Source organism: Euprymna scolopes, chromosome 7 (genome assembly GCF_053919585.1).
Source record: "Euprymna scolopes isolate OS-2025 chromosome 7, ASM5391958v1, whole genome shotgun sequence".
Classification (NCBI taxonomy): Eukaryota; Metazoa; Mollusca; class Cephalopoda; order Sepiida; family Sepiolidae; genus Euprymna; species Euprymna scolopes.
In genome coordinates, this window is record NC_136488.1 from 60,407,900 (window position 1) to 60,422,220 (window position 14,321).

The 14,321-nt window shown below is 32.8% G+C and overlaps 1 protein-coding gene across 3 annotated transcripts in view; it reads right to left on the reverse strand.

The window, feature by feature from the left end:
• Window positions 1-1,224: 1,224 nt before the first annotated feature.
• The window catches only part of LOC145279757 (DNA repair endonuclease XPF-like), a 73,357-nt gene continuing 60,260 nt past the window's right edge, over window positions 1,225-14,321 (reverse strand). For all 3 annotated transcript variants that reach the window (XM_080131062.1, XM_080131063.1, XM_080131064.1), the window contains exons 18-22: window positions 14,109-14,195; window positions 10,691-10,864; window positions 9,000-9,140; window positions 5,990-6,085; window positions 1,225-1,508 (exon numbers count right to left, since the gene is read on the reverse strand). In XM_080131062.1, the coding sequence (XP_079987188.1) occupies window positions 1,269-1,508; window positions 5,990-6,085; window positions 9,000-9,140; window positions 10,691-10,864; window positions 14,109-14,195 (738 nt within the window). In that variant the 3' untranslated portion in view covers window positions 1,225-1,268. The remainder of the gene's footprint in view (window positions 1,509-5,989; window positions 6,086-8,999; window positions 9,141-10,690; window positions 10,865-14,108; window positions 14,196-14,321) is intronic.

The following is a 14,321-nucleotide window of genomic DNA, read 5'->3' on the forward strand; positions in this document are numbered from 1 at the left end:
GCCTTTGATAGAGTATGGCATAAAGGTCTACTCCACAAAATCTCCAGCTATGGTATAGCTAGAAATGTCTTTTCAATTATTAAATCATTTCTGATAGGTTCATAAGAGTAATAGTTGATGGGTAGAAATCAGAAGCTCACAGTATTAATGCTGGAGTACCTCAGAGGTTCATCCTGGGCCCAACTCTCTTCCTGATCTACATCAATGATTTCCCAAATCACATTCTTAAATCATTCATAGACATTTATGCAGACGACACTACCATCTATGGTAACACTTCAAAGGCCATAAATGAACAAGTTCTCTCTGATCTTGTGCATGTGGTGCAATGGGGAAAGAGGTGGCTGGTTAATTTTAATGCATCTAAAACCAAGCTTCTATCTTTACATCACCAATGCTCTGATCCCATCTGACATCAATCGAAATGAATGATTCTCATCTTGGGGAGGCTCCAGCTTCCGAGTCTGACCATTACTCCAGCTCTGGGATGGAACACGTGCATCAAATCTGTTGCCAAGGTCGCTGGAAAAATGGTGGGATCATTCTACTGCTTTGGTAGATATCTCACTACTGATGCAATTCTCTACCTATATATAAGCTAAGTACGTCCAAGGATGGAGAACTGTTCCCATATCTGGGCAGGAGCTGCTAGAAGTAGCTGATCCTGCCTTGACAGAGTTCAAAATAGACTTCGTAGCTTGATGAACAAAGTTTCTTTCTTAGAACTGCATGCCTGTGGAACTCTGTTCCATTTTCTTGCTTTCCAACTGATGACAAGTTCAACATGAACAAGTTCTTGATGAGATGTCTCCTGTAGTAACCCAATTTACAAAATTTCCACTACTAACGATGACTATGATATTGTCCTATTGACTACCATACACTCATTAACCTCGAATGGCCTCCAGGCCTTTATAAGTGATGACCTCTTTGTAAAATTTTTTTAAAAAGTGTATATGTGTATATTAAGTGATTTTTTTTTTAATTTCAAATTGAATTCTGTTGTTGTTTTATGTCTCTGCTCCAAACACAAACTGATGAAATAGTTTCAATGAATTCGGTAAACAATCCTATCCATTAGATCATAAGACATCAGATAAAAAATATAGCAAATTACAATTTCTTATCTGGCACAAAACGAACTGTACCAAAACCTCTAACAAGGAAATCAAACCATTAAACTAAACAGTACCCCAACAATAAAACAAAAAAGAAAAAACAAAAATCATTGAGAATGTTTTATTAACAATATAAATATATTCAAATATTCATCTTTTTTTGTACATTTTTTTTAGTTCCGTCTTTGATTTCCCAGCTGTTTCTTTTGCAGAAACAACTTTATCTTTTGTATGAATGAAATTCCACAAGGTTTCAGCATTTCGCGCATTGCCCAGGATCTCCGTGAGTTGGTCGACAGACAAAGAACTCAATTCATGTAAATCGGTCACTTTATTCATGATCAAGCGGTAATTCTTTGTATTAATACTTGGCATTTTCAGTAGAAAATCCTGAAAGAAAAATGAGATTTTTTTTGTAAATAATTCCAATGTTTTAAAATACAATTTGATTTCATTTGATTTTATTTACCTCCTTTCCGAAAGGTTAGACACAAGGTCTTGTGTGGGTTTGATGAAGGTGTTTGTGTAGAAGAACTGAATTCGAACTTGGCACTTATCCAACGTCACTTCCTCTAGGAATTTATATGGTGAACTACTATACTATTATTCAAAGCTTTTGTAGTATTAGTAGTATGTTCTGTTACCCCTGTTTTATGTCAATAATAATGCATACCAAATTTGGTGGAATTCTTTCTTACTTTTGTTATGTGACTGTAGTTACAAAGGAGAACGAAGATACAGAAACTTTAGTTGAAACAACACCATGATGATTATTAGTAGAGAAAATGCAATAGAATTTGATTATTTAAGAGAAAGGCTTGAAAGTGACCATGTTGTAATCAGCTGGGAAGCAGTCATACAGTATTATATTCAACAGACAGGCAGTTCTAGGAAAGAAATTTTGTTCATGGAATTTTCGTTCAGTTTGAAGCACCGATAGAGATGTGAAAATTCTGAGTGTTTGTTGTGAATGTTTGTGACAAGGTCATGAAAACAAGCATCCAAGGATGACGAGTGCATATTGTAAAAAGTCGCCACCGACACTCAAACTCAAAACCCGACTGATAGGAAATGAAAAGGTGACATATGCAAATTAAGACGCTGTCGAATTTGAGCATATAAAAAAGCCGGTATTTCTTTCATTGGCAAGAACATTTTTTTGTTGACTCAGTCGTTTGAACGTACGATTAATTCGCATGTCAGTGGGAAGAAAGAAACACTGATTTTCTACGAACATTGAAACAGGTAAAAAAAAAAAGAAGGATTGTCGTTTTTGCATGTGTCGAGAACGTTGCAAGCTGAAGAAATATTTCTTTTTTATTTTTTGCATGAACATTTAACAGTATTTGGCAGTTAAAAGAAAAACTTAAAATTCTTTTTTTTTACAAAGGAGTCACCACTTATTAAGGCCCGAAGGCCACTCGAGGATAAGGATTAATGTATGTACAGTAGTTAATGGGAAAATGTTGTAGCAGTCGTTTGTAGTGAAAATTTGCCAAATTGGATTACTTAAGGAGGTGGTTCATTAAGAACTTGTTCATGTTGGACTTGAAAAGAATCATATTGTAGTCAGTTGGAAAGCAAGAAAACGAAACAGTTTTAAGAAAGAAACTTTGTTCATGGAATCTCCGTTTAGGTTTAGGCACAGATAAAGCATGGGGGAAATTACTGATAGTAGTTTCAGCTAGACAAGTGTTTCTGTGAAAGTCAGACCCGGGGGACCACAGATTCGAGCTCAGACAAGCACTTGCCATGAAAATAATGATAAAGCAGAGACAGGCTCGCAACATCTTTTCTGTGGGAAAGAGGTTGCAGGGAAGAGAAAAGGCTATGGAGTTTATTTTGAACTGTCAAGGCAGAATAAGCTGCTTCTAGCAGCTCCTGCCCTCATGTGGCAACAGTACTCCATTTTTGGACATACTCGGCTCATATACAAGTAGAGAATTGCATCAGTAGTGAGATATCTACTGGAGTCGTAGAATGATCATACAATTTTTCCAGCGATCTTGGCAATGGATTTGATGTACATGTTCCATCTCAAATCAGGAGTAAAGGTCAAACCTAGAAGCTTGTCAAAACATGGAGCCTCCCCAGGACGAGAGCCATTCATTTCAATTGATGCCAAAGCAGCGATCAGAGCGTTGATGATGGAAAGATAGAAGCTTGATTTTAGATGCATTAAAATTAACCAGCCACCTCTTTCCCCATTGTACCACATGCACAAGATCGGAGGATAAAGAATCAGAGAAAACATGGTTGTTTACGGCGTTTGGAGTGTTTCCATAGATGGTAGTGTCGTTGAATTATTTAAGAATTTGACTTGGTAGATGGTTGGGGGGGGGGAACCCATTTGCCCAAGCATCTCAGAGATATAAGGATGATATACTCAAACAGTAAGTGTAGTTGTGACGATTTACTTATTTCCTTGGACCCAGCAAGATATAATAATGGGTTTGTTGTCGGTAGCATCTGGTTTCACTATCTGATTGGCTCTTGCTATCTCTATTTTTTTGATGTGTTATTTTTTTTAATATGTATTTGTATTTCTCTTTTTGTGAGGGTTTACTATTATTAGGGCTTGTCATGACTAGCTGATTGATCAGATTGGGTCTCTCTGATCGCCCGTCTAGCCGAAGTATGGGCCAAAGTGTAGTGTTGCAAAATCATGGCCACTTGGATCCAGGTCATGAGGTGCTCAGCCACCAGGATTCTGTTCTAGAGCATTACGAGTCACCACCTACATCCAACAGGTGGCCCCATTGAGGGACTTTTACCCTCTGCATGGGGGCAGTTTGTGTATTCTGGAGCCTCACCAACAGGGCCTTTAAATGAATAAAGTTTTTATGTTTCACGTTCTTCAAGCGTTTCTTTGTGGTGTTTGGTTTAGTCATTTTATTTCATAGTACATCAACCCCTTTGGGCTATTCATGTTGCATTTTGTTATTTTGTAATCTTGTTGCGTCCAGTCATTCTTTAAGCTTCTTGCATCTTCATTTGCTAGTTTCTAGTGTTTGGTTTGATTGTTTTATAGTGGATTTTGTCGTTTTTGTTGGCTGCCCAGCAGAACATGAATGAGTTCTGCAATGGGAGAGGGAAAAGTGTAAGAGTATGTTTTTGGTACATTTTAAATTAGGAAATCAGTCAGGAAGTGGGGGAGGTAGAAAGAAAAAGGAGAAATGGGAAGAAGGAAAGGGGAGGGTTGTTTTTTTTGTTTTTGGTTTTGTTGTTTGTTTTTTAACATAATTAAGTTTTGCAAAAGGAAGTAGAAAAACAAAAACCATCAAATGTTAGGGGCATTTTGTCTCAGGAGGCCAATATCTTCAGACAGTCTGATCCAGTAGCACCAGCAAAATTGGTGGGAACCAAGCCACTGCTTAGGTACGTTCTTTATTACTCTATTAAAGTGGCTGCTGGCAGTTCTGAAGGCGACTTTAATCTCAGTACATCTATTATGTTGGAAGCAATGAAATAGTGATTTCTGTGTGCAATGCCAGCAGCACATTCTGGAGAGAACCATGACTGGCTGTTAGGTTTTTGCTGGAATTCTTTGGAAGGTATGAAGCGGTCTATACCTACAATTAATCATTCTTGAACATGTCACCAGTATTCGTCAGTTCAAAGAATTTTAACTTCAACACTTCAAAGTTTTATAGGAGAGGAGCAATAGATTAAAGCTCAGTGAAGCACTTGCCATGAAAATAATGACAAAGAAGAGATAGACTGACTAGAAAAATAATGTGAACTGATGGGCCATCCATTGAGCTGGCATTTAACTGTTTAAAACAGGAAAAAATGAGTTTGTGAAGCTAAAAATAAAAAAGACAAAATTCTGTTTGTTATACCTGCCTCCCACCAGTCTGTCTCTACAGCTACAGGTCAATACTGGTGATATTTTCTTTTTATTTATAATGGATTATAACAATCCTTTATACTTTCTTTTCTTTATTACCAATAAGTGTTAATAAAGAGAGAGAGAGAGAGAGAGAGAGAGATCGAAGCAAGAGTGATAGATACCGTACAAAATAAAAGGGGGGGTATCAAATAGCATACAGTGAGAGGGTGAGAATGATAGATATTTAATAACAGATGGGTTAATTGCAAATTATGGCTGATTAGAACAATTACAATAGAAATTATGAACAAAACAAAAACTGGTCAAAAAACAAATATATAAAAAATAAATGTTACCAAAGGCAAGATAAGTTACTTTTCTAATCTATATGGATAAGTTTTTAATTTATTTTAGTGTGTTTATCTATTTTAAAACAAAAATAGTGTGAGTTTGAATTTAGGATCATATGGAGATTCTTGATAATTGCACAAAAATCGAAAATTTAAAAAAATACTGGTAGAAATCTATGCAATAAATGTCACAAATCATGCAAAAATTTAATGTTCTACTAGCATTTTGTTTAATTTTCGATTTTTTAACGATCATCGAAACTCCGAAGATAATCATCTAATGACAGTCATTTTTTTTCTTCTTGTTCTAACTTACGACTCAACATTACTTTTGTTTTAAAGTAAATAAACACTTTAAAATAAATTAAAACACAAAAAACTTATTCAGGTAGGTAGAAAAGTAACTTACCTCGCCTTTGGTAACATTAATTTGTTTGTGTGTTCGCCACTTTTTCATTTTGTTGTCTTAACTACAAAATATCTGAAAATGTTTTCAAACATAACTGAATCCCAATACTGAGGAATATTTTAGCATGTAATTTTGTGTGATTAAAATATATAAGGGATAAAAAATTTGGGGAAAACAAAATTTGATTAACTATGCTTTAGTATAATAAAAGGTACTTGTGAAAAAAAGAAAAATTACATTAGAAAAAATTTAAATAATTATTTGAAATTGGAAACTGTACCTGAGGGCCTGGGTTATAACGTTCATTCCAGTCAACGTTTTCCTCAATGGCCGTAACAGACAAGGCTGATTCAGCATTGGGTTGAGTTCTACCAGCCTAAGAAAGAAGAAATACATTAATTTAGTTACATTTTACTGTCAGTCAAAATTTATGACAAGGCCTTTTTCTACAATGAGTAGTGATATGGCTATGCATGACATTTTGTGTTGGAGCCGATACAGTTTTAGGGAAAATATTTTTTTTTAAGGGGTGAGGGACAGAAAATTATACTAGAAAGGGTTAGGATGAAACCTGGTAAATTTAGCCAATTAAAATCATACAATGTGGCACTTGAATAAGATCACTGGCCAAATCCCATATATAAAGAGGAGCAAGAGAGGACACCTGGTCCGTCCAAATAATATAGCTAGATAAGCTGAAAAGTAATATTTTTTGCTACAAAAAATGAAAAAAAAAAAAACATGTCCAGAAAAAATTTCAAGTACTGTTGATAGGCGCTTGCTGGAGTTTCAATCTATGTCAAAACACAATATATAAAAATATAACAATATATCATTATTCTTGTTGACAGTTATGGGTGGCTGGGTTTTAGGAGGGAGATGGACAGATGGAAATTCGATGGGTTGATTCTTCTCAGGGGCCCAAATCATCAACCAACAACAATATACTTTTCAGTTGTTATTATATAAGCATTTGTGACCATCTGAAACATACCTTTGAGATGGTATTGTCACTGTAACCACACCCCAAGAGCATTCTATTTATCCATCGTCATTTCTCTGGATGGACTTGACTTTGATTACACTTGTGTAACCTTTTGCTAAAAATGATCTTTCAAGCATACTTTTCTTTTCTTTCTGACAATCGATCAAGTTTGTTGATTCTTCTTGTGGGTGCCTCTCAGGTTTATAATTTTTATTCAAATGATGTTTTGATACATTTGATAATTATTTTATTGTTCTTGTTAGTGTATGCTTTTGTCAAAAACGATTTCTTGGTACACACGACCTAGATATGAAAAAGATGTCAAGTTCATGATTTTTATTCAAATAAAGTTTTGGTACATTTGATAATTATTTTATTGTTCTTACTAGTGTATGCTTTTGTCAAAAACGATTTCTTGGTACACACGACCTAGATATGAAAAAGATGTCAAGTTCATGATTTTTATTCAAATAAACTTTTGATACATTTGATAATTATTTTATTGTTCTTACTAGTGTATGCTTTAATCAAAAACGATTTCTCAGTACCAGTACACACAGCCTAGATATCCAACACTAGCATTCCACCAGACATCAGAGGGCTGTCATAGTTAAAGTAAGGGATGGAGCCTGTCAGTTCAAGGAAAGATTTAAAAAATTGTTTTTTTGATGGGGGAGGGGGCATTTTTATTTCTCACTTTTTTAGGGGTAGGGATGGAGGGATTCAAATCTGCCCTTTTTTTGCTCTCATTATTATTATTATTACATTTATTAAAGTTTTGTAAATAGATATAAATCTTGATTGCAAATAAATAAATCCACCCCAAAATTAAAATGTTTAGTAAATATATAAACGCGTTCTGTCATGAAAATCTACTTGAAAATTCAAGTTTTTTAAATATATAAATGCAAAAAAGGCAGATTTGAATAACTCCTAAAAAAGTGAGTAATAAAAATGACTCCCCTCTAAAAAAAAATAAAATAAAATAAACTTTCCTTGTGTGGACAGTACTCTTAGTAGGATTGACTTGTTTTTTTTTTTTTTTTTTTACTTGTAAACAACAGCAACAATTTTAAATGTGATATTCATTCAGAACAGACGCAAATACCTCATAACATTAACTTTTTAATTGTAAGTCTTCATTTGGTAAAAATATCAACCCAAAGTTTGAGTTAAGTAGTTTTATTAAAAAAATATCAACCCAAAGTTTGAGTTAAGTTTTATTAAAAAAATTTATAAATAAATGCATTTTCAATAAAAAATCAATCTTGATTATGAATAAATAATATAACTCATTATTATTTATCTATTATTTTTTATGCCATGTTGTAAAGTTGGCAAGAAAAAAGGAAAGAAAACATACTGAGGATGGAATTTAGCTCTGAAATATATCTGTTGGTTGGTTGTTTTTGTTTTACGGCATATCAACCATTTTCGGGTTATTTAATGCCGAATCCAAAGATTTTGAAGAAAAAATTTTTTAATAGAATATATTTGTTGTTTTCACGTTGGTTTCTATTTAACCTATAGTTGGGACCCTAACAGGTACTACCACTCCGGGTCAGAGTGGACCTGGGAGCAATGGTAATTAAAGAGTGGCTCCACACTCCCCAAAGCCTGCAAGCTGGGGCCTCACCACTGGATATAGTTTAAGGTCATATCCAGGACCCCCATTGAGGGACTTTTACCCTCTGCAGGGGGGCAGTCGGTGTATTCTAATGCCCCACCGACAGGGCCGAAATATATCTGTTATAAATTTCAAACAAGTGAAATATTTGTTTATTTTCCTAATATTATGTTGTGATTTGGCTTTCAACTGCACTTGATGCATATTTTTATTCAAATTAAATCAACATTTCAATAGGAACTCACACCCTGGACGCTATTATATATTTTAATAAAAATATCAATCCAAAGATTAATTAAAATTGCGTAAATATATAAAAAAACACACTCTTGGTCTCAAAAATTTGCTTGAACGTGCCAGGATGATGGTTAAACTGGTGCCAACCAATGTTTGTCCTTTTTCTAAGTGAAGCTGGTCAGGGTCCTTATTCCCTAACTCGTTCATATATTTTAGCTGCTAAAAGTTTTAGCTTAAATAAGCATAATCATCAAACTACAAACATTTCAGCATTACCCAGTCAATATCCAGCAATATTAGCTGTGAGTTAAAATAAATAAAATCAGGGCTAAGAAATGTTACTTAACAGGATTTTAAATAGAACATAGAAAAAAAAAAATGACATGGGTCCCACTCTCTCTCAACCAAACGAATAAAGAAGTGGGGAAGGAAAGAGTCTACCTTAAGTTCTTCAAATAATTCAGCAGTTGCATAGGGACTTTGGCACCAGAGAATCCTTAAAGATGGGAAATGTATTGTCAGAAGTGTGAGACGAGAGGTGATATCATTCATAGATACTTCGCTGGATAATTTGGATTTGCCCTGGTGAGAATGGGGATAAAAAAAAGAACAATTAAAAAAAAACAAAAAAAAACATGGTAAATAACTCAATATCAAAGGATCTTTTAACAGTGTTTTTTTTACAATTTTTTCTTTTCATACGTACACATAAAAAAACATAAAATTATGTCTGCATAAATAGAATGGATGGCGGAAATCAATGAACTCCCATCCATTTCAGACTGAAATGACAAGGTTTATTTTTGTAATATTTTAGCACGAAAATTGGTTCTTGTCCAAAATTCCCATATAAAAAAAAATTTTTTTTTAATCTGTGACGAAACGAAAATACCATATTTCAAAAATCAAATATATTAATCAAGTAGTTTTATTTTTATAAAGAAAATCATTTTTAAGTGATTAGGAGTTTGTAGGCATTACAGCATAAATCTAATAAGTATGAAGTATTATTAGATTATCTCCCTTTGTTTCTTGATTTTTTTTTTTTTAAATGGCAGTCAAGAGTCATTCCTCAGATCTCATAAAATTTGATTTTCTTATTTAAAAATAAAACTACTTGATAACTTTACATAATTTTTCTTATATATTTTCGTTTTTTCACGAATATGGACATCATACAGGTTTTCTTTTATTTTTGTTTTTTAATATTAGAGGGAATTCTGGACAAGAACCGAAAAATTATATATGAGTAGGCGAAAATCATGTTAAAACGGTACTTTCTATTTAAGGTGAGAGTGGAAAATTCCATCAGGAGTTAAGTTAGAGGTTCGGGGAAAACATCATGGACAGGAAGTTTGAAATGTGATATATGATGAAGTGAGAAAGATCTGCCTCATTTGGCCTCTGAGCTGACTGTTTTTTTCCGAAACTCTTCATTCACACTTTTGGTAACAGACAAGGCGAAACTCGTGTAATCCCATTAAAGAATAAAGCAACAGATCAGGAATCATTGAGCAATCTTTTTTTTTTTTTTTTTTTTTTTTTGCAGTTACAAAGATAGAAAACACAGAAACTTTGCCTGTTACCATCACTACTACGTCACTATCCAATGAGCCATCTACTACATGACAAACAGCTGTTATTGTTGATAAGAAGATAAAAGAAATCCCTCGTGTTATTTTACAATAGTTGCACCTCTCTTTCTCACGTTTGTATCAGAAGCAGAACAATAACAAACATTATAGTTTTGGATTTTCATAATTTCTTTTATAGTGTCTTTTATTTATTACACAGTATTAGTTTTCCCCACGACTCCCCAATAAAGGATAGAGAAAGAATACTTCAGGTACTTGCCCAGAATTCTCTCTATGTTGAAAAACAACAATAAAGAAAAATCTGTATGATGTACATACCTGTATTAGAAAGAAAACATTGTATTCCAAAAATCACATAAATTGATCACATAGTTTTTTTTTAAATAAGAAAATAAAATTTTATGGTTAACCAAGGAGAGATTGTCTCAAGACACCATTTTGAAAACAGGCTGAAGGAACAAAGAAGAGAACTCCATATAATTAAAACTTGTGAGATTTTAGAAAGTGAGTTTTAACATTGATAAATAGAGAACTTACCATCAAAGCAAAACATTTGTTAGGATCAAATTCTATGAGTAGAATTGGTTTCTTATAATAACGACACATCGAAACGCACTGGTTGTAGAGGCGGCCATTGTTTAGGGACCCAATCAAATCACTCACACTTTTCCTCTCTACACAAATATCAGGCGTCAAAATGTAATCTCCAACCTAGAGAAAAATTGGAAGTAAAAAATTTATGAATGAAATTCAAAACATGACAATATTTTTATCATCAAACAAAGAATTATTCCATTTTAGTTAAATTTTAACATTTAAATCAAACTCTAAACTTGATATAACTTTAGATTATATATATATATATATATATATATATATATATATATATATGGGTAAAAAGTGGAATAAAAAGTGATCAATATGTTAGTAGAGCTGAATATGTTTTTATTTTTTTTCTCCATCTGACAAAACAGACAGGGTATTCCCCTGTCTATGGAAACAACTGCAATGGACTAAGTTAATATCTTGGGGTTGTAAAATAACAAAAATACATATATATACATATGTGTGTGTGTATATGTATATATATATATATATATATATATATATATATATATATATATATATATGAAAAATATGCTTATGCAATTATATTTCATCCTTTTTTATAAAATTCAATGAAAATCAAAGATGGCATAAATATCATAAAACACAACAGCACCTTCCAATTTTTTCTGATTTATGTAATCATGTCCATATTCTTTTTATTTTCTTTAAAAGTTAATGAGATCTTGTTCTGACGAGTCAAGACAAAAAATATTAAAAAATTGACATCTTAACTATATGATTGTTTCTGCACTACAAAACAGGTGCTATCAAAATTGAACATTTTAATATGCTGAAAGAAATAAACGGTAACATGAACAACATGTTGGAATTTGGACTATAGACTTTTTGTCTCTTATTTATTTATATATTTTATTTCCATTTCTTTAGTTTCATTTTGTCTATAGAGAATTTCAAACTGAACATTTCATAGGGGTAGATTATTCTCATTCTCTCAGTTCAAAATAGAATAGCAGGAAAACTTATCAGTGAAAAATATTAGTATGCACCAAAAATTATGGTAAATAAGTGAGTAGAATTTTAATAAGAAATAAATTTATTCTTTGGAGTCTTTAAACTCTGAATGACATTGGCATCAAGCCAGTGTGTCATAGAAGACTATCTGCTTTCTTCTAAAATAAAGATGGCACACTGGCATGTACGAATTCGTGGGCTTTGAATAATAAATTAATTTTATTTTGTATTAAAATTTTACTCAATTTTTCACTGATTAACATTAGATCTTTTCTTTCTAATCAAAGCTTCTGAGTAACTCTGGATGGCGTTTTCATTCTCTTTTTGTATCAATACTGGCGTTTTACAGGCCAACACGGATTCTTCACTATATCAATGATCTCCCAGAGAATATTATGCAAAAATTTAACACCTATGCTGATGATAGCAGTCTCTATTATCATATTGCTTCTCGCCTATCTCTCTCAGATCATTTGAAAGATAGAGCTAATCTAGAAGTTGACTTGGATACAGTTGTGAACTGGGGTATAAAATGGCTTGTTTCATTCAGTTCAGACTTTTCTGTAACTTTTGGTGCACACTAATATTTTTCATCTAATATATAAACGGCTATATATCTGTCTGTCTCCCTCCATATTTTCAAACTCTATCTCCTCCGAAACTAAAAGTCGCAGAGCGGCGCTAGGGGCCTCAAATGATTGAATTTTTATGGAACATTCCTTTATGGGTCTTTAGCTGGTTAAAATTGTTTTTAAGGGGTCAAAAATGTGTTAAAATTGTTTTTAAGGGGTGAAAAATAGGTCAAAATTGAAAAAAAAATCGTTAAACATTTTGTACATTCATCTTAGTTTATTTTTAATTTTTAATCAATTCATTGATACAGTGGTAATGTCACCAGCTTTGAATGCTACAGTTTCGGTTTCGATTCTAGCTTATGGCAACTAAATTCTTTTTCTTTTACTTTTGAAATCACGACTATAGTAATATATACAAAGCAAAGCTGGGCACCCCCCCTTCTCCCCCTAGTGTGTGTGTGTGTGTGTGTGTATATATATATATATATATATATATATACTCTCTTGGAATAAATAATATCGTTAGAATTCAAAGATTGGACAGTTAAAGGCACGTTTCTTCATTTTTATTTACGGTTTAATTTTTAATTTTTCGTTTATATGTGTATATGTACTGTGTGCATGTGTGTATGTGCATACTTATATGTGTATATATTTAAAACTGACGTGGCACCTTCTCATTGGCTATACCTCCTTCTCCTCCTCCTCCTTTCTTCCTTCCTTTTCCATTCCCCTTTTCCCCGTGTATGATCATACTTTCACTACACCAATGAAGACTGAAGGATCGGTCGAAAATTATGTACCTGTAAAAATAGTTTTTTAATTTTTTTTTCATATTATTTTGTATTCCTGCACGTCACCAATTGAAAACGAATAAAGAAAAGTTATAAGCTTTTATACTTTTCATATTCTGTTTTATACATTTCCATTCATATATATATATATTCAGAAATTTTGCTGTTATTTTATTCTGAATAGCCACACTTCATTTGAGTCTCAATATTAATAATCGCCATTATTTTTAATTACGATGGTCGTTCCAAAAGTAAGGCCTCCTATTTTTTTAACTCAAAAACTAAAATGTTGAAGAGCTATGAAGACAGGAGCAATATCATTAAAATGAGCATCTTTTAGTGCTCCAGAATTTATTTTTCTACATAGTCACCACCATTCTCAATGCACTTTTGTCAGCAATGAACGAGAGCCTTGATGCTTCAGTCATAAAAGTCAGACACATGCTTTGTCACTCGCATTTTTGTCACTATTTTGAAATCGCCAAAGCCATCTCTCCCAAGTGTGCTGACATCAACTGCATTAGCTTCATAAACATTCAACAGGTGCCGGTAAATGTTAATTGGTTCAAATTTTTTCTGCATGGAGGAATTTAATCACGCATCTATTTCTAACACACATCCCTGACAGAGGTTGTTTTTTTAGAGTCTCACACCAATATTTGCAACAGAGAAATGAAAGTTTCAGTCATGAATGCATAAGGTCAGTCATCATAACAATTTTTTTTAGTGAGTATTCAGATAAATGACAGAGCATATGATTAGGTGAATATGCAACGTAAAGCCAGATTAGATCCAGAATATTAGATCAGACACTTAAGAAATTGGGTATCTCAAAACTTGATGTCCTAATGAGGACAAACCATCTTTGCTGGTTCATATATTGAAAGAAACAAAGGGTGAGTATAAATAAGTATATGTGTGTATCTTTTAGTCTACAACCCTCTCTTCCCCGAGAATCCAATGATGTCATTAGAACTTATCATTTCAAATGTGTTTAATACTTACATCAATGGTAATAGGCTCGATTTTAATACCTCGTTTATGAATCAAAGAAGGCAACTCGCTTCGAAATTCTCGCATATCAACAATAATCTAAATAAAATGAGAAAACAATTTTATCATTTAAAAACAATTATTAATAACATGTATGAACTGAAATATTAGATTGCAAAAAAATAATTCATCGAAACCTTATGTTTTTAATTTTTTAACATATGA